Genomic DNA, 20,740 nt, shown 5'->3' with positions numbered 1-20,740 from the left:
ACCTGGGCTCTGACCGTTAACCACAGGTTCTGTCAGAACTGGGCTCTGACCGTTAACCACAGGTTCTGTCAGACCTGGGCTCTGACCGTTAACCACAGGTTCTGTCAGACCTGGGCTCTGACCGTTAACCACAGGTTCTGTCAGACCTGGGCTCTGACCGTTAACCACAGGTTCTGTCAGAACTGGGCTCTGACCGTTAACCACAGGTTCTGTCAGAACTGGGCTCTGACCGTTAACCACAGGTTCTGTCAGAACTGGGCTCTGACCGTTAACCACAGGTTCTGTCAGACCTGGGCTCTGACCGTTAACCACAGGTTCTGTCAGACCTGGGCTCTGACCGTTAACCACAGGTTCTGTCAGAACTGGGCTCTGACCGTTAACCACAGGTTCTGTCAGACCTGGGCTCTGACCGTTAACCACAGGTTCTGTCAGACCTGGGCTCTGACCGTTAACCACAGGTTCTGTCAGACCTGGGCTCTGACCGTTAACCACAGGTTCTGTCAGAACTGGGCTCTGACCGTTAACCACAGGTTCTGTCAGAACTGGGCTCTGACCTTAACCACAGGTTCTGTCAGAACTGGGCTCTGACCGTTAACCACAGGTTCTGTCAGACCTGGGCTCTGACCGTTAACCACAGGTTCTGTCAGACCTGGGCTCTGACCGTTAACCACAGGTTCTGTCAGAACTGGGCTCTGACCGTTAACCACAGGTTCTGTCAGACCTGGGCTCTGACCGTTAACCACAGGTTCTGTCAGACCTGGGCTCTGACCGTTAACCACAGGTTCTGTCAGACCTGGGCTCTGACCGTTAACCACAGGTTCTGTCAGACCTGGGCTCTGACCGTTAACCACAGGTTCTGTCAGACCTGGGCTCTGACCGTTAACCACAGGTTCTGTCAGACCTGGGCTCTGACCGTTAACCACAGGTTCTGTCAGACCTGGGCTCTGACCGTTAACCACAGGTTCTGTCAGACCTGGGCTCTGACCGTTAACCACAGGTTCTGTCAGAACTGGGCTCTGACCGTTAACCACAGGTTCTGTCAGACCTGGGCTCTGACCGTTAACCACAGGTTCTGTCAGAACTGGGCTCTGGCCGTTAACCACAGGTTCTGTCAGACCTGGGCTCTGACCGTTAACCACAGGTTCTGTCAGACCTGGGCTCTGGCCGTTAACCACAGGTTCTGTCAGACCTGGGCTCTGACCGTTAACCACAGGTTCTGTCAGACCTGGGCTCTGGCCGTTAACCACAGGTTCTGTCAGACCTGGGCTCTGACCGTTAACCACAGGTTCTGTCAGAACTGGGCTCTGACCGTTAACCACAGGTTCTGTCAGACCTGGGCTCTGACCGTTAACCACAGGTTCTGTCAGACCTGGGCTCTGACCGTTAACCACAGGTTCTGTCAGACCTGGGCTCTGGCCGTTAACCACAGGTTCTGTCAGACCTGGGCTCTGACCGTTAACCACAGGTTCTGTCAGAACTGGGCTCTGACCGTTAACCACAGGTTCTGTCAGACCTGGGCTCTGACCGTTAACCACAGGTTCTGTCAGACCTGGGCTCTGACCGTTAACCACAGGTTCTGTCAGACCTGGGCTCTGACCGTTAACCACAGGTTCTGTCAGAACTGGGCTCTGACCGTTAACCTAAAAAAAAACACAAAAATAATGATATTCCAAAAAAGGTCAGGAAATAAGGATGACAAATATAAATTCTATTTGGACACAGTTCTATTAGAACACACCAAAAACTACACATATCTAGGACTAAATATCAGCAACACAGGTAGCTTTCACATGGTGGTGAATGAGCTGAGAGACAAAGCAAGAAGAGCATTTTATGCCATTAAAAGGAACATCAAAATCGAAATTCCAATTAGAATCTGGCTCAAACTTTTTCAACCAGTTATAGAACCAATTGCTCTATATGGCAGTGAGGTATGGGGTCCAATCTCTAATAATGAATTTACCAAATGGGACAAACATCCAATCGAAATACTGCATGCAGAGTTTTGCAAGACTGTATGGCAAGTGCAAAGAAAAACTCCAAATAAGGCATGTAGAGCAGAATTGGGCCAATACCCCCTCCTCATTCGAATAGAAAAAAGAGCATTCAAATTTTACAACCAGCTAAAAACAAGTGACCCCAAAACATTCCATCACACAGCTCTACAATGTCAAGAGATGAAACAAGAGAAGAGTCCCCTCAGCCAGCTGGTTCTGAGGCTCAGTTCACCAACCCAAACCAACCCCATAGAGCCTCAGGACAGCACTCAGAAAATCATCACAAAACAAAAATATATCACAGATTGGAAAAAGACCACAAAAAATCAAAGTAAACTTCAATGCTATTTGGCTCTAAACAGACAGCACATGGTGGCAGACTACCTGACCACTGTGACTGATAGAAAACTGAGGAAAACATTGACTAGATACAGACTCAGTGAGTCTGGCTATAGAGACCGGTCATCACAGACAAACCTGGCTGCCCAGAGAGGACAGGCTGTGCTCACTCTGCTCCAGGGGAGAGGTAGAGACAGAGCTGCATTTCCTACTACACTGTGACAAATACTCAGACCTAAGAGAATATTTCTTTCCCAAAATTATAATTCAATACAAAGAATTTGAAACTATAAAAGATGAAGAAAAAAATTGAATATTTATTGGGTGAAAAGTCAAAATGTGCAGTTTTGGCAGCCAAATATGTGTCCTCCTGCCACAACCTGAGGGACAGCCAGTGAAAAGTGCAAAGTAATGTCGATTATATTTCCCATCTTGTTTTGTTTCATCTTTCATACCACGTCATGTGTCTTCTAAGTCATGCTGACACTGGTCTACTACCATTGCTTTAATGTATTGTTGTTCTCATTAATATTGTTGTTGTAGTTGTTGTTAATGGTAAACCCATGTCCACTACTACTATTATTATTGCTGTTGGTCCCACCATTTATTTATATATAAATATATTTTATATATAAATATACATTTTCATTTTATTTATATTTTTTTGAATTGAATTGAATTGAGAGAGACACACAGTGAGAGAGAGAGACATAGCGAGAGGAAGACACAGCGAGAGAGAGAGAGAGAGAGACAGCGAGAGAGAGAGAGAGACATAGCGAGAGGAAGACACAGCGAGAGAGAGAGAGAGACAGCGAGAGAGAGAGAGAGACAGTGAGAGACACAGCGAGAGAGAGACACAGAGAGACAGCAAGAGAGAGAGAGAGACAGTGAGAGACACAGCGAGAGAGAGACACAGAGAGACAGCGAGAAAGAGTCAGCGAGAGAGAGAGAGTCAGCGAGAGAGAGAGAGTCAGCGAGAGAGAGAGAGAGTCAGCGAGAGAGAGAGAAAGAGAGAGTCAGCGAGAGAGAGAGAGAGAGAGAGAGAGAGAGAGAGAGAGAGAGAGAGTCAGCGAGAGAGAGAGAAAGAGAGAGAGTCAGCGAGAGAGAGAGTCAGCGAGAGAGAGAGAAAGAGAGAGAGTCAGCGAGAGAGAGAGAGAGTCAGCGAGAGAGAGAGAGAGTCAGAGAGAGAGAGAGAGAGAGAGAGAGAGAGAGTCAGCGAGAGAGAGAGAGTCAGCGAGAGAGAGAGAGAGAGAGAGAGAGTCAGCGAGAGAGAGAGAGTCAGCGAGAGAGAGAGAGAGAGAGAGAGAAAGAGAGTCAGCAAGAGAGAGAGAGAGAGCGAGAGAGAGAGTCAGCAAGAGAGAGAGTCAGCAAGAGAGAGAGAGAGAGAGGGAGAGAGTCAGCAAGAGAGAGAGAGAGAGAGAGAGAGAGACAGCAAGAGAGAGAGAGAGAGAGTGAGACACAACAATGGAAAAAGTACAGGCTGAGTGACCACCGATTGGCAATAGAAACTGGCAGACATAAAAAGACATGGCTACCTAAAGAGGAGCGTGTATGTGGTCACTGTACGACAGGGGAGGGAGAGACAGAGATGCACTTTCTCCTTTACTGTGATAAATATTCCTCACAAAGACAGTCATTATTCACAGAAATGACAACATTTATTCCAAATTGTAACTTATTAAACACAGAGGAAAAACTAAAAATACTCGTGGGCGAAGGAGCTCCTCTTGCAGCCAAATATGTATTTTCCTGCCATAGCCTGAGGGACACTGAATAATAACATCTGCATAGTAAATAGTAACTTACCATGATGGTAGTTGTAGTACTGATGTAATGATGGTGGTTGTAGTAGAGGTAGTAATGATGATGGTAGTTGTAGTACTGATGTAATGATGGTGGTTGTAGTAGAGGTAGTAATGATGAAGTAGATGTAGTACTGATGTAATGATGGTGGTTGTAGTAGAGGTAGTAATGATGAAGTAGATGTAGTACTGATGTAATGATGGTGGTTGTAGTAGAGGTAGTAATGATGAAGTAGATGTAGTACTGATGTAATGATGGTGGTTGTAGTAGAGGTAGTAATGATGATGGTAGTTGTAGTACTGATGTAATGATGGTGGTTGTAGTAGAGGTAGTAATGATGATGTAGATGTAGTACTGATGTAATGATGGTGGTTGTAGTAGAGGTAGTAATGATGATGGTAGTTGTAGTACTGATGTAATGATGGTGGTTGTAGTAGAGATAGTAATGATGATGTAGATGTAGTACTGATGTAATGATGGTGGTTGTAGTAGAGGTAGTAATGATGATGGTAGTTGTAGTACTGATGTAATGATGGTGGTTGTAGTAGAGGTAGTAATGATGATGGTAGTTGTAGTACTGATGTAATGATGGTGGTTGTAGTAGAGGTAGTAATGATGATGGTAGTTGTAGTACTGATGTAATGATGGTGGTTGTAGTAGAGGTAGTAATGATGATGGTAGTTGTAGTACTGATGTAATGATGGTGGTTGTAGTAGAGGTAGTAATGATGATGGTAGTTGTAGTACTGATGTAATGATGGTGGTTGTAGTAGAGGTAGTAATGATGATGGTAGTTGTAGTACTGATGTAATGATGGTGGTTGTAGTAGAGGTAGTAATGATGATGGTAGTTGTAGTACTGATGTAATGATGGTGGTTGTAGTAGAGGTAGTAATGATGATGGTAGTTGTAGTACTGATGTAATGATGGTGGTTGTAGTAGAGGTAGTAATGATGATGGTAGTTGTAGTACTGATGTAATGATGGTGGTTGTAGTAGAGGTAGTAATGATGATGGTAGTTGTAGTACTGATGTAATGATGGTGGTAGTAGTAGAGGTAGTAATGATGATGGTAGTTGTAGTACTGATGTAATGATGGTGGTTGTAGTAGAGGTAGTAATGATGATGTAGATGTAGTACTGATGTAATGATGGTGGTGGAAGTAGTAGTAGTGATGATGTAATGATGGTGGTTGTAGTAGAGGTAGTAATGATGATGGTAGTTGTAGTACTGATGTAATGATGGTGGTTGTAGTAGAGGTAGTAATGATGATGTAGATGTAGTACTGATGTAATGATGGTGGTGGAAGTAGTAGTAGTGATGATGGTAGAAGTAGTAGTAGAAGTAGTAGTAATGATGATGGTAGTTGTAGTACTGATGTAATGATGGTAGTGTCTTTTTGCTTAATTATAAACTGGTTACAGTAGTTATTGGTTAACCCCAGACGCTACACTATAAAATCATTCTGTCCGTCAACACATACAGTATGTTCAGTGATGAAGACACAGACACCTCAAAACAGAGGAGGGGGAGGATTTTAAGAGAGCACCCCATTAGGAAGAAAGAGACTGTTGGAGGAGGAGACTTACAAGCACACAGCCACCAGGCAGACTGCCGGGTTGGGGTTCCACGCCACGCTCTTCACAGCTCCGCCCACCTCCAGAGTCTTCATGCAGCGCCCTGTGTTGACCTCCCAGAAGCGCACCGTGAAATCGTCTGAGCCTGGAGGGAGAGAGAGGGTCAAAGGTCAGACTACAGGGTTAACATGGGGCCCTTAACAGCAATGTGTGTGTGTGTGAGGGAATGTGTATGCGAGCGTGCGCAAGCGTAAGTGTGTGTGCCTGTGTGCATGTGCTCATACATGCATCACAGTCACACTTACACCAGTCAGTAAGATGGTCAGCTCAGGCCCAGCAGCAGCAGGTGTGGTCTCCGGACACCGCGCGTCGTTGAGTTACCACAGCGGGAAAGTCTTAAAGTGGCTCATAAATAAACTGGGAAAGCTCTGAGCTAGCAGGCTGACTAACCTCAATGAGAGGGGAGCAGAAACTAAATGGTGGTAGGACGGAGGAGGAGGAGAGTAGAGGAGGAGTAGAACAGAGGAGGAGGAGAGTAGAGGATGAGTAGAGTAGAGTAGAGGAGGAGGAGTGTAGAGGAGGAGAGTAGAGGAGGAGGGGAGTAGAGGAGTGAGGTAGAGGAGGGAAGTAGAGGAGGAGGGGAGTAGAGGAGGGAGGTAGAGGAGGAGGGGAGTAGAGCAGGAGGGGAGTAGAGGAGGAGGGAAATAGAGGAGGGTAGAGGAGGGGAGTAGAGAAGGAGGGAAGTAGAGGAGGCGGGAAGTAGAGGGGAGTAGAGGAGTAGAGCAGGAGGGGAGTAGAGCAGGAGGGAAGTAAAGGAGGGAAGAAGAGGGAAGTAGAGGGAAGTAGAGGAGGGAAGAAGAGGAGGGGAGTAGAGGAGGAGGGGAGTAGAGGAGGAGAGTAGAGGAGGGGAGTAGAGGAGGAGGAGGGGAGGAGTGGAGTAAAGGAGGAGGAGGAGAGTAGAGTAGAAGAGGAGGAGGGGAGTAGAGGAGGAGGGGAGTAGAGGAGGAGGGGAGTAGAGGAGGAGAGGAGTAGAGGAGGAGGGAAGTAGAGGAGGAGGGGAGTAGAGGAGGAGGGGGTAGAGGAGGAGGGGGTAGAAGAGGAGGGGGGGGAGTAGAGGAGGGAAGTAGAGGAGGAGGGGAGTAGAGGAGGAGGGGACTAGAGCAGGAGGGGAGTAGAGCAGGAGGGAAGTAGAGTAGGAGGAGGGGAGTAGAGGAGGGAAGTAGAGGAGGGAAGTAGAGCAGGAGGGAAGTAGAGGAGGGTAGAGGAGGGAAGTAGAGGAGGAGGGGAGTAGAGCACGAGGGAAGTAGAGGAGGAGGGAAGTAGAGCAGGGGGAAGTAGAGCAGGGAAGTAGAGGAGGGAAGTAGAGGAGGGGAGTAGAGCAGGCGGGAAGTAGAGGAGGAGGGGAGTGGAGGAGGGGAGTAGAGGAGGAGGGGAGTAGAGGAGGGAAGTAGAGGAGGAGGGGAGTAGAGCAGGAGGGGAGTAAGAGCAGGAGGGGAGTAGAGCAGGAGGGGAGTAGAGCAGGAGGGGAGTAGAGGAGGGGAGTAGAGGAGGAGGGAGGTAGAGGAGGGAAGTAGAGGAGGAGGAGGGGAGTAGAGGAGGAGGAGAGTAGAGGAGGGGAGTAGAGGAGGAGGAGAGTAGAGGAGGGGAGTAGAGGAGGGGAGTAGAGGAGGAGGAGAGTAGAGGAGGGGAGTAGAGGAGGGAGTAGAGGAGGAGAGTAGAGGAGGAGGAGGAGGAGGAGGAGGGGAGTAGAGGAGGGGAGTAGAGCAGGAGGCAAGTAGAGCAGGAGGCAAGTAGAGGAGGGGAGTAGAGCAGGAGGGAAGTAGAGCAGGAGGGAAGTAGAGCAGGAGGCAAGTAGAGGAGGGGAGTAAGAGGAGGGGAGTGGGTCTGGTTGGTGTCACTACTAAACAGGGGTTTAGGAGTTAGTTGATGGGGAGGCTGTGTTGATGAATAATATTGTGATATACAGTAACAGTGGGAAAGAGCAGATAAAACCTAAAGGTAATGTAGCTTATCTTTATCTCTCAAAAATAGAATATACACCTCTTCACTACATTATCAATACCTTGTGTGAGTGTGTGGTTCACATGCGTTAAAAGTTATCTGTGTGAGTGTGTATAATACACATCATAAGTAGCCAGACATGACGGGTCGGGACAGATTTCCTGGCCAGCCTACTGCTCATCAGCTGAGTGAAAACAGACGCTCTCTCTGCCTCTCCAACTGTCGGTCACAATGTGTGCATCCCCAAATGGCACCCTATTCCCTATATAGTGAACTAGTCTGGACCAGAGTCCATAGGGCCTCGTGGGACACAGCCAATGACATATCACGGGCCTCTCTGCACACACTAACTCACTAATGCCTTCTGGGAGCGCATGCAGTATCACAGACTACAGCCAAAGGATCATTTGCATTTGACAGGCTTCTTTTCTGCCACTATACCTCTACCGGCTCCGTCTACATGTACCTCCGTCTACATGTACCTCCGTCTACATGTACCTCCGTCTACATGTACCTCCGTCTACATGTACCTCCGTCTACATGTACCTCCGTCTACATGTAGCTCCATCTACATGTACCTCCATCTACATGTACCTCCATCTACATGTTATGGACATGGCGAGGTTATATTTCTAGTAACCTCCTGTATTGGTCTGATTTTGCAGTGTGGTTTGCCATCGCAGCTCTATTAGGAGCCATGGCTCAGTGAGATTTCTCAACCTTTCTTTTGGACAATACTTTGGCATGAAAGAACTGTAGCGTCCGTTGCTCTTCCCTTTCCTGTTGAGGTTGGTTTGAGAAAGAAACATTCAGGTCCTAATCAGAACCCCAGGAGCCAATCGCTCCTTACTGCTGGCACACAATACGGACACCTGGGAACTCAGACTCTACGCAAACCAACCACCTTCGATAACACCACCACTGACGCTCAACCGCTCCAACATCAGAGTGAGAGGTAGTAGTAAAATAGTTTTATTTTAACTTCTATACCGGAACGCTCCATAAATGCAAGGAAAACACGGAGGGAAGAACAGATCCTGGACAGAGGGTGGAGTGTAATAACTCAAAAACCATAATCCATTTGAAGTACTGAGCTCTCTGGCAGAAACAGATATAGAACTTGAGGGACAGGCCCGACCCGACCGGGAGGTTGAATACAGAGAGAGACAGAGAGAAAGAGTGAGAGTCACATTGAGAGTGAGAGAACCCCGTCCGTCAGGCAGCACAGGCGTTGGAAAGGAATCACTAGTGTATGAGGAGAGGTCTAGAGCCGTGAAACCGTTAAGAAGTCACAACTATGCTGTTCCTTTTCTACTGAGGGACTTCCTTCATTCATTCATTCATTCATTCATTCATTCATTCATTCATTCATTCATTCATTCATTCAACCTCAATGGTTTACTCTGAAACACACCCAGGAGTGTGCTTACTCGCCTACTTGAGAATACGACAAGCAGAATATTTTTATGACAATCTGACATAAATACAAGGCTGTGTCACTGGACAGGATGAGAGCATTTAGCAAATGTAGAAAATAAAACTAAAACGGATGCGTGGTTTGTAACCTCAGAGCACAGTTCAAGGCTCAGTTGTCGAGGGCAAACCACAATGTAAGTCAACAGATGGGAGCAGCGCTATTGGTCAGCACGATCAACTGAGGCTCCAGGGGGAGGTGCTTTGATGGACTGGGGACTTTCTAGGACACCTTGGTTTGAAAGTCCAGGTCGTAACAGCATTACACTCCTCTCCTCTTTCTAGGACACCTTGGTTTGAAAGCCCAGGTCGTAACAGCAATACACTCCTCTCCTCTTTCTAGGACACCTTGGTTTGAAAGCCCAGGTCGTAACAGCATTACACTCCTCTCCTCTTTCTAGGACACCTTGGTTTGAAAGCCCAGGTCGTAACAGCATTACACTCCTCTCCTCTTTCTAGGACACCTTGGTTTGAAAGCCCAGGTCGTAACAGCATTACACTCCACTCCTCTTTCTAGGTCACCTTGGTTTGAAAGCCCAGGTCGTAACAGCATTACACTCCTCTCCTCTTTCTAGGACACCTTGGTTTGAAAGCCCAGGTCGTAACAGCAATACACTCCTCTCCTCTTTCTAGGACACCTTGGTTTGAAAGCCCAGGTCGTAACAGCATTACACTCCTCTCCTCTTTCTAGCGCCAAACAAAAACAGACCTGCGATTCAATATCCAAATGATGATTGCAGGTTTTGGCCTAAGTATGAACCCTGTAATGGCAGTAGTAGAAGTGGAACACAACACAATGGTGACCATCTGTGTGAGCACCAAATGACACAGCCAAGCAGCTGTCACAAAAACATGTCCCTCAGTTAATGGTAGGTAGCCTCTTGGTAGTGTTGTTGCTCTCTGGTTTACAGGGCTGTGTTCTTCCTGTTGTGGAGCGAGCGAGACAAAGAAAGAAAGAGAAAAAGAAAGAAAGAGAAAAAGAAAGAAAGAGAACGAGAGAGAGCGAGAACGAGAGAGCGAGAACAAGATAGAGCTAGAGAGAATGAGAGAGAGAACGAGAAAGAGAGAGCGAGAATGAGATAGAGAGCGAGCGAGCGCTAGAAAGAGAGCGAGCGAGAAAGCAAAAACCAGAGACCAGCTAGTGGAGTTCACCTAACCGTGTCTGTGATGTCCCAAGTCTGACCCAGTGGGCTACATCTATAAGAGGCATCCCTGTTATGTACTTCCATAAAAAGAATTCCAATCCTGGCCGGCGTGTGGAGCGAAGAATTCCGTCCTTCCCAGTCCTCCCCACCAGGGAAGGGTTGAAGGTTCAGCCCTAGTCAGATTTCAGAGGGAACACTGCCTGTCAGGGAGGCTGGAGCTGGAGGAGCTGCCACTGCACAACTATTGTGGCCACATCATTAGTAGGGAATGTGGAGCCGGGAACACCAGAACCCAGGTTTGTTTACTGCTGGGAGTGTGGGTGTGAATATACCGTACACAGAGTCAAGCCCCAGGGCAGTACAATGCTCAGTACAATGTACTGCTTGTGTCCCAAATTGCACCCTATTCCCTACGTAGTGCACTACTTTTGACCAGAGCCCTATGGGTGCCATTGGGTGCCACAAAATGAAAAATAAGCAGCACTATCAAGGCTATGAAACTAATTCCAGTCCTGAGAGAATGCTCTGAGTAGGGTCGGTCATCATCATGTTTTACAGGTTTGGACGTGCCCAGACAGACAGTCCTCTATCTAGAGACAGGGTGGGTCAAAGTCATTATTAAAAGTCACCACACACTGATATGGAATGAATTATCTGTGAACCCCAACACAATAGGAAAGCAAAGTGGTGGGGGGGGTGAGGGTGGTAGGGGCGGCGGCTGCAATTCCTAGGAGGTTGTCAACTGCCATTTTTACTGTGGGAAAGAGGGCTTTACGACTGGTTGAATATATTTTACTGCAAGATAAAAGAGTGGCACTGACTGTAGTGGTTTTGCATATGGGCCTTAATGAAATCCTTTGTTATGGACGACTTAACAGATATTGACACTAAATCGCTGCCTCGCAGCCTCGCTCACTCATTCCCTCCTTCCTTCTTCTCCTCTATCTTTCTCTGACTCGCCCACGTCACCTCCCTCCCTCTCCAAGGGCCTGTTACAGCTGTGAATGGAAAATGAATCAAATCAGGTGTAACGGCCAACATTTTGGAGTTCTATCAGAAGGCTATTGACCCACCTTTCGGTGTTTAAATGAAACTACACATCATACAGTATGAATAACAGGACAGTATGTCTCCATGGCTTGGGGAAGAGGATTCCCATTCCTGTCGTCGAAGAGTAAGGCCAGGGAACAAAGACTATTTAAAAAAGTTATTGATTATTATTAAAAGTTATAAAAATCGACGTGACCATTTTACATTATATATTTTTTGGCGCACAAATGATAAATCCCCTGTGCTCTTTTCATACTGTACAGTATCTAATCCAACCTATTCAGACTACGATAGGCCTTAGTCCTGGTACAGAATAAAGACTTTCCCAGACATACAGTAATACCGCATGCCTGTGGAAAGACACAGCCACCTTAGTTTTATATGAGCAAGGCCTTTACTTCATATCTGACAGTGTGCCCCAGGCCCAGACCATATTAAACTGATGGAAACTATACAACACTGAGTGAGCAGTCCACAGACGCTCCTTCCTTAACCTCACCTCCATCTTATTCAATTCACTTCCATGTATATCAAGTTACCGCTTTCAATGGTACATCATTTTCCTGGTAAGAATCTTCAGTCAATGCGATGTGCATAATTACATTGCTTCGGTTTTGCCTGCTACCCTTCATCACAGAAATCCAAACCACAAGGGATGATTTTCTACATAGCACCAACATTAACAACCTAAGTAAAGTCGTAGCCTATTGTTCTCTGCCTGACTGTGGCTGTAGAGAAAAGACAGGCAGCCAGAAGCTATAAAAGACACAAAGACAATTTGCGTCTTGGATGGATGAAGGGAAAGGAGACACACTAGGAGATCTGTGATTGATTTATCATCCTAGACGTGTTCCAGTAAGTATGGCCGCCGCGCTGCAGAGCCTAAATGCATCTGTGCTCATCTCCTGGTCTGTAAACCCTGGATTCTTTCCAGCCTCTCTGATCCAGACAGGCCCAGTACGGGTCACCTGTCTTACGCTACACATCTCAGCACTGCCTGGAGAACAATGACATCATTGCTCAAGTTTTGGGGGATGATGTAAGCAGTCAGTTAGCTACTGACTCAGAAAGAGCAAGACAGTTCGCTACTGACTCAAACAGGCAAAATGAAGAAAAGGTGTGCCAGGGAGACAGTTAGCTACTGACTCAAACAGGCAAAATGAAGAAAAGGTGTGCCAGGGAGACAGTTAGCTACTGACTCAAACAGGCAAAATGAAGAAAAGGTGTGCCAGGGAGACAGTTAGCTACTGACTCAAACAGGCAAAATGAAGAAAAGGAGTGCCAGGGAGACAGTTAGCTACTGACTGAGAAAATTGCCAACTGAAGAGTGAGCCAAACAGAGTCAGAGACGTTACTACATCACATTGATGAATAGTGAGCTAACACATACCTGAGACCAGCCACTGGCCGGTGGGAGACACACTGATGGAGCGCACCAGACTGGTGTGGCCACGGTACACCTATTGAGAGGACACATCATTAAGGTCATGATTGGTGCCCACTTAACATACATTTTTAAACCCATCAGCCCATGAGGTACATTTCCAATCAAATATCACACACAGAAATTCAGATTCAGTGGCTGACCTACCAGAGACATAGTGGTGGGGAAGGGCTGCAGATCCTTGGGTTTGGGCAGCTTGGGGATCAGATCTTCTGGATTCACATTCACCTGTGGAGACGAATTGAGATGAATAGAGTTGAGTCACGAGTGGAGAATCACCTAATTGATCTGACAATATAGAGGTCCTTCTAAATGAGCCACATAGCTTCACTTATGAGTATCTTCAAAACAAATATTTACAGAATGCACACCAACAAAGTCCCTCTATTATAAAAATGATTCCGGCAACTGGTTAACTATGAGCTATTTAGCTAGACATTCAGGCGGGGTCTCTAGTCTCACCCTCATCTTGCGCTGGCGGGGACACAGGTAAAGGTCAAGGCAGCGTTCGAAGCGCTCGTGGATGAAACGGGAGAAGGCGGGCACGGCCCTCAGACAGGAGTGTTTCTGGGGGAGGAACGGGAGCTTCCTGTCTTCTGCATCCTGCTGCTCCCACACCAGTCTCTGACAGGGGGAGGAAGAACCAATGGTTAGACTAACTGTATACTGATGACTGGTCTGTGTACTGGTTAATGATTGGTCTGTATACTAATGACTGGTCTGTGTACTGGTTAATGATTGGTCTGTATACTAATGACTGGCTGATAAGTTATGAATGATTGGTCTGTATACTGTAGCTAATGAGGGATGAACAAAATGTTTCAGTTGATCTATGCTACTATGCCTACAGTATATAGTGCAGGCCAATTTACTATAGACAAAGTTATGGTATTTCAAGAGTGGCACATATGTATGATGTACACTACCATTCAAAAGTTTGGGGTCAAAAAAGCTAATTCTGTCCATTAAAATAACATAAAATTGATCAGAAACACAATGTAGACTTTGTTAATGTTTTAAATGACTATTATAGCTGGAAACGGCTGATTTTTTATGGAATATCTACGTAGGCATTCAGAGGCCCATTATCAGCAAGCATCAGTCCTGTGTTCCAATGGCACGTTGTGTTAGCTAATCCAAGTTTGACATTTTAAAAGGCTAATTGATCATTAGAAAACTCTTTTGCAATTATGTTAGCACATCTGAAAACTATTGTCCTGATTAAAGAAGCAATAAAACTGGCCTTCTTTAGTTGAGTATCTGGAGCATCAGCATCTGAAGCATCAGCATCTGTGAGTTTGATTACAGGCTCAAAATGTCCAGAAACAAATATTTCTTCTGAAACTCGTCAATCTTTTCTTATTCTGAGAAATGAAGGCTATTCCATGCGAGAAATTGCCAAGAAACTGAATATCTCATACAACGCTGTGTACTACTCCCTTCACAGAACAGCGCAAACTGGCCCTAACCAGAATAGAAAGAGGAGTGGGAGGCCCCGGTGCACATCTGAGCAAGAGGACAAGTACATTAGAATGTCTAGTTTGAGAAACAGACACCTCACATGTCCTCAACTGGCAACTTCATTAAAATAGTACCCACAAAACACCCGTCTCAACGTCAACAGTGAAGAAGCGACTCCGGGATGCTGGCCTTCTAGGCAGAATTCCTCTGTCCAGTGTCTGTGTTCTTTTGCCCATCTTAATCTTTTATTTTTATTGGCCAGTCTGAGATATGGCTTTTTCTTTGCACCTCTGCCTAGAAGGCCAGCATCCCGGGGTCGCCTCTTCACTGTTGACGTTGAGACTGGTGTTTTGAGGGTACTATTTCATGAAGTTGCCAGTTGCGGACTTGTGAGGAGTCTGTTTCTCAAACTAGACACCAATTATTTTAATGGACAAAAAAAATGTGCTTTTCTTTCAAAAACAAGGACATTTCTAAGCGACCCCAAACTTTTGAAAGGTAGTGTATATGAGAGTTATACAGCAAGTAACTGCATGTGTTTCACGATCAGTTAAAATCAATTGATCATGTCATTTCAGATACGTCAGGGTAGCCTCACGATACATCTCAATATTGGCCACCAATATTGGATATTTGAGTGATCTAATAAAAGTGAACTCTACCTGAAAATACCTGAGTGGTTTAGGTTAATTTCCCATGCTTTGTGGGCTCTGCCTGTCAAGCAGCAGAAGGGTACATTTGCCGATGTACTGTTTGCTGATAATGTTTACTTTACAAGCTACCGGTAGAAACTTTGTACAGTTGGCTAAACATAGTGATAGGTACACCTAATGTACTTTATCTACAACCAACGTAGGCATACCTAGCGTTATTAGCTAACATTATCCCATTTCAACATGGTTTTTAACAGTATTTAATCATGATTGCCGCCGACAGACATGATAGGATACATTGACTGATGGACCACTTCAAATTGGCTAACTAGCTAATAACAGATCATATCATGGCTAGCTGACATGTTAACTTTCAGGGGATAAACTAGATGGCTTGATTTGCTTGCCATCTATAGTGGTGACAACAGTAGTCCGACAGACAACTTTACCAGGACGAGTACTTGCCGTTGTCAAGCTCTTTCCAAAAGCCTAATCTCTGATGAAGCAAGCTAAATGACACTATCTAGCTACATGTTAATTGCAAGCTAATTCCAAATGGACAGGATACCCTAAAGTATCTGAAAATACATGATCAATTGGTGTTTACTGATCATGAAAAGCATGCAGTTGCTTGCTGTATAACTCTGATAGAGCTAAATGTGGAATAATCTGAAATGTGGAGTTATGACTGATTTTCAAGAAGTGATTATATTAAAACCAAATAGTTGTAATATCTATTGACCACTCCCTTGAAAAGGGCAGATATTTGTTAAATCGAACACTCTGCACCGTATTGTGACGTTTTATTGATCACGACTTATACTACTACAAACACTATGAACATCATGTTATTCACATGAATTAAGCATTTACCTCTTCCTCTGTGAGCAGGTACTCAGGCGGAGGGTTGTAGGACTCCTCGTGTCCGGGCAGCCTCATCTTGGGGGCAGGGACGTGCATCTTGTGGCGCCCCAGTATGGCGTTGGGGTCCTCCTTGGCCCACAGGTCATAGTACTGAGGGGTGGTCTCTTTGGGCTTACGGGGCTTGATCCAACCCATCTTTATGGCATGGACCAGCTTCGAAACCTGGGAGAGGGAGAGAGGACAACAGTAGTGGTGAAGCTTAAGTGTGTGTGTGTGTGTTTGCGTAAACACATGCCTAAAACGAACGTACAAAAATTCAATCACACAGTATTAAAATGGGGGAGAATGTGCTCTGCTTCGTAAAATATAAAAGACTAACTTGATTAATGAGTGGAATAAAATCAAGCCGACATTAATAGAAAGTATTGCTGGGCTAATAAAGCTACGGTTTCTATCTTTTTATTGTTGAGGGTTTGGGAGGGGGGGTCTCTAAGCCTCCAATTTCAGAACCGCCATTATAACACAATTTCACCTCCACTTCCACTATGCAGGGATCATTACATTCTAACACGTGTGAGCAGTTAGGATTCAAACTGGTGGTAACGCCTGCTATATATTTATTGTAAATATATATTAGCGGCATAAAACATGAAGCTTTTGAGTGAGCAGAGAGGAACAGAGAATGGGGAGAGAGAGAACGAAAGGAAAATAGAGAGTTTGAGAGGTAGACAGAGATGGTGTGTAAGAAAGAAAGAGACCTACCTTCGCCTTCTCTATGAGTGAGGGGATGAAGCTGCGTTTGTCCTGGGGCCTGTTGGTCACCGGATGGATCATGACCTCGTTGGTGAAGAAGTCCACGGACGGCTAAAAGATAAACACAGCATTTATCAGTGAGAAAAAGAGATTTATTGGTAGCGTACACAGTCGGCAGATGTTATCGCAGGTGCAGCAAAACACTTATGTTATTTAGCGCCAACAGTGCAGTAATACCTAGCAATACAAAATACAACACACAATAATTAAAAAATCATTCAAAATATATATCAGAATGAGCTAAATACATTTGGGACACAGCCTGAAGTAAACAAAGTCAGCTAGGATTGAAGACAGACCCTTGTGAAACAAACGTCTGGGAAGCCCTAGATTAATAGACAGCCCAATTACTGTGGACTGGAATCATTGGACCAGCAAAGTCCAAGGCAGGTAGCTGATGACGACATCAGAGTTAGCCTGGTATTTTCTTATTTTACTGTCCTGGTGTTAAAAGTTCAAAAACACTTGTTTTTGCCCCTGACAAATGAGTTTATATGCCTCTGTAATAACTCTGGCATTAACGAGACTCCATGATAGCCATGACGCCATCTAGATTCTAGACACCACAGCAGTGGCTTCTCAATTCAACACTATTCATTTAAAACCTCTCCCGCAAACCCTGTTAACTGCAGCACAGGAGAACTCGCTCCTCTCCAGACGTGGGTTCAACTACTATATGAAATCTGGCAAATACTTTGAGCGTTTGCTCCAGTCTGCCTGCAGTGCCAGTTGGGCGGGGTTTGCAATTGTTGGACATTTCTACTGGTTCCATTGCAACATGCAACTCAATCAAATCACAGCTAAAGAATCTGAAATGTTTTCCGATTGTATTTGAACCGAGGTCTGCTTTCGGCTGACTTGTTCTAAGTGACGAGGAGTGGAGTGCAGACGAGGTTTGGGTTATGTGGAGAACATAAGTGGATGGGCTAATGAACTGAGGTCTAGTTTGCTCTAATGGCTGCTATGCTTTAGCCATTATCTGCTCAGTCATTTAACAAAACAGAGCTGCCAGCCGTCAACACAGTCAAACCTGGGTCGTATTCACTAGGCACAAAAAATAAAAATGGACTGAAACAGAGAAGGAGTAGCAGAGTTGGTCCAATAAGAAACACTTGTTTTTCTTATTTTGTTGTAAAGCGTGTTGCTACGTTTGGCCCTAATGAATAGGACCCTGATACAGGCAGTGAGAGAGCAGTCATAAAGGTCTTTACCTCGTACTCGTTGAAGTTGACGTCGCCAAATTGACCCTTCTGGAGGCGGTGCACCAGGTCCACCTGCTCGTCTGTCAGACGAATGTCTGAGGCTGTCGTCTTGTCATGAACCGTACGCCTGGTGGAGGGGAGATGGAGGGAGAGAGACCAGATGTCAAAACAGGTTCACAGATACTCTTCTCCCAGAACAAAAGCACAGAGAAAGAAGAGCGAGCATGCGTTAGAGAGAGGGTGTTCGAGAGAGAGAGAGAGGTAATCTGCTCCTTGTCATCTCACCAGTAGTCTGGGTTCTCCATCTTGTCCAGGAACTCATCCAGCTCGTCTTTGTTCCTGATGGGCTTAAAGATCTTCTTCCCGTCCAGGTTATAACCGATGTGAGGGTAGTCCTGGTACCACTCCATGGGAACGTTGCCCACCGTGTTACGAATGTCCTAGGACAGAAAAGAGTGAGGAAGAGAAAGACATGTTCAATAACCTTGTTTAACAACACTTGAGGACAAGGTGTTTGTCTTCCCATTAGATTGCTTGCTCAGGGCTGTTGCAGTCCTTCATATCACTCTGGGCGAGTGGAATAAATAGCGGATTATACTGTTATGGGAGTAGAGTACAGTTTTTCTGGCCTGGAAACACTCACCCTCATCATACTTGTCCCATTTTCCTACATTTATGAATACCTTTGGCTGGATGAGGCCTTGGGGGGGGTGGTAAAGGTGGGTGGTGGTGGGGTACAGGTGCAGGCCTGGCCTGGTAAAAATACCTCGGCTCATTCTACATCCCGTTGTCATTCACAAACTGGCGGTAGGACTAGAAACCTGTTCTTAGACGATAGGACTTATTAAACCAAATGGGTAGTCTGAAAAAATACATTTCTTCGTCTGAGAAAACACACACACACACACACACACACACACACACACACACACACGACAGCTGAAAGCTCTCAGAAGTAGTGAGCCACTTTAAAGTGGGGCTGCACCTGTGAGTGATTTCAATAAAAACACCCCTACCAGATCCAATTAGGAGGGAGTGGGCAGCCGTGTCACGCTTTTTCTCACAGCCAGCTGGGTAGACCCCTCCCACACACACAGTGCCCATCCTTAAAGCCCCCACTCATTACACACACACTGAATGGGCATTGGCCCTGCTCTATAGAACTACCTCTGAGTGAGGTGGAGGAGGTGGTGTCTCTTGTGTGATAAGGGTCATGCCAACATCAGCCTATTCCAGACTGAACAAGCACGGACACGTCAATTGTGCTAGCAGTATCTCCTCTTTGCAAGTTAGTGGATTTGTTGGCCCACAGTGTTGAAGTTCATACAAGTATTACTGCACATAACCAAGGGAGCCAGAAGAACAGAAACAGGAGAAAAACTAATGTGACACTTCCTTGTCTGGGAACACATTGTCTAACAGGCTGGTTGTTAATGGGGGACGTCTATAAAGGTCTCCCTCGCTGGTTGGTTGCTGAGACCAAATCTCTAGTGAGCTATCAGCCTATGGCGACAACTACATGCTACTGCAAGAACAAAACATGTAGGCAATGATATAGCCGGCAGATTGTCAATGGTTCCGTATGGTGGTTTGCTAACCCTACGCCTAACCTTAGCCCTTGACGTAACATTTAACCAAACCTACTATCCCCAACCCTACCCTTAACCAGGCCGTTCCATCTCTAGGCATAACCATACATTTAGATCTACCGGTCCAATAACCACATCCAAAGACGTATGCAGCTAACTGCATCTCTCGCATTGATGTAGCCTGGTCTGCACATTAATACGGCCTATTCTATTGCAAGACAAAGCACCTGAACTTGGACTTGCAGTACACTCACAACAAGCTACACTGTACTAGACCCAGGCCCTCCACAACAAGCTACACTGTACTAGACCCAGGCCCTCCACAACAAGCTACACTGTACTAGACCCAGGCCCTTCACAACAAGCTACACTGTACTAGACCCAGGCCCTTCACAACAAGCTACACTGTACTAGACCCAGGCCCTTCACAACAAGCTACACTGTACTAGACCCAGGCCCTTCACAACAAGCTACACTGTACTAGGCCCTCCACAAGCAGCTACACTGTACTATACCCTTCACAAGCAACTACACTGTACTAGGGCCTTCACAAGCTACACTGTACTAGGCCCTTCACAAGCTACACTGTACTAGGCCCTTCACAACAAGCTACACTGTACTAGGCCCTTCACAACAAGCTACACTGTACTAGGCCCAGGCCCTTCACTTAAAGCTACAGTAAACTACTAAACAGAGGAGAATCACTCAGAAGAGAAGGATCAGCCAGCCCCCCACCAGGACAGCCTTGTGTTGCTCAGCCTGGGTGATGACACCCACCTGGCCTGATGGCCAGCCCCAGCCCCCCTGGCCTGCCTCTCACACCACTGCCTTTCTGCTTCTCTGGGGCCTGCAGAACTGGAGGAGAGAGAGCGGAACAGGGCCAACGACAGACAAATGTTCCATTTCTCGAGCTCCAGAATTCACACGGACGACTTCTGGGCAAGCGATAGTTTCGGTCCGCAGGATAGAGTTTCACCGGAGAGTGGGCTCTCACCTCCTTCCAATGCGCCGAGGAAGGAAGCGAGCGAAGCAAATGAGATTCAACGAGATGGGTTCAAATAGTGATTTATGGATTATTGTTCCGATGTGTCGCCAGAATGTTGACTCTGTTTTCTTAATCTGAATTTTCGAACGCAACCGTTTATTCTTTTACTACGGTAAGGATGACTCCAATACACACAATAATTGTATAACAGAAACTAGCAGGCCCATATGACAACCCAATAGGATTCAGCCCGAAATAATATACTTCAAATAGACTAAGAACAATAGCGTCGAATCCCAGAGTTGACAAGCGCCAGCGGGAGTTAAAGCCTATTTATGGTTGATCCG

The 20,740-nt window shown here is 46.0% G+C and overlaps 1 protein-coding gene across 3 annotated transcripts in view; it reads right to left on the bottom strand.

The window, feature by feature from the left end:
* The window catches only part of LOC115131278 (ribosome biogenesis protein bop1-like), a 124,962-nt gene that overhangs the window by 11,598 nt on the left and 92,624 nt on the right, over positions 1 to 20,740 (bottom strand). For all 3 annotated transcript variants that reach the window (XM_065020332.1, XM_065020333.1, XM_065020331.1), the window contains exons 4-11: positions 18,105 to 18,259; positions 17,829 to 17,946; positions 16,567 to 16,668; positions 15,814 to 16,026; positions 13,289 to 13,450; positions 12,974 to 13,054; positions 12,773 to 12,842; positions 5,726 to 5,858 (exon numbers count right to left, since the gene is read on the bottom strand). In XM_065020332.1, coding sequence (XP_064876404.1) covers positions 5,726 to 5,858; positions 12,773 to 12,842; positions 12,974 to 13,054; positions 13,289 to 13,450; positions 15,814 to 16,026; positions 16,567 to 16,668; positions 17,829 to 17,946; positions 18,105 to 18,259 — 1,034 coding nt within the window. The remainder of the gene's footprint in view (positions 1 to 5,725; positions 5,859 to 12,772; positions 12,843 to 12,973; positions 13,055 to 13,288; positions 13,451 to 15,813; positions 16,027 to 16,566; positions 16,669 to 17,828; positions 17,947 to 18,104; positions 18,260 to 20,740) is intronic.

Source organism: Oncorhynchus nerka, linkage group LG7 (assembly GCF_034236695.1).
Source record: "Oncorhynchus nerka isolate Pitt River linkage group LG7, Oner_Uvic_2.0, whole genome shotgun sequence".
Taxonomy (NCBI): domain Eukaryota; kingdom Metazoa; phylum Chordata; class Actinopteri; order Salmoniformes; family Salmonidae; genus Oncorhynchus; species Oncorhynchus nerka.
This window is presented reverse-complemented; position numbering and strand designations above follow the sequence as displayed.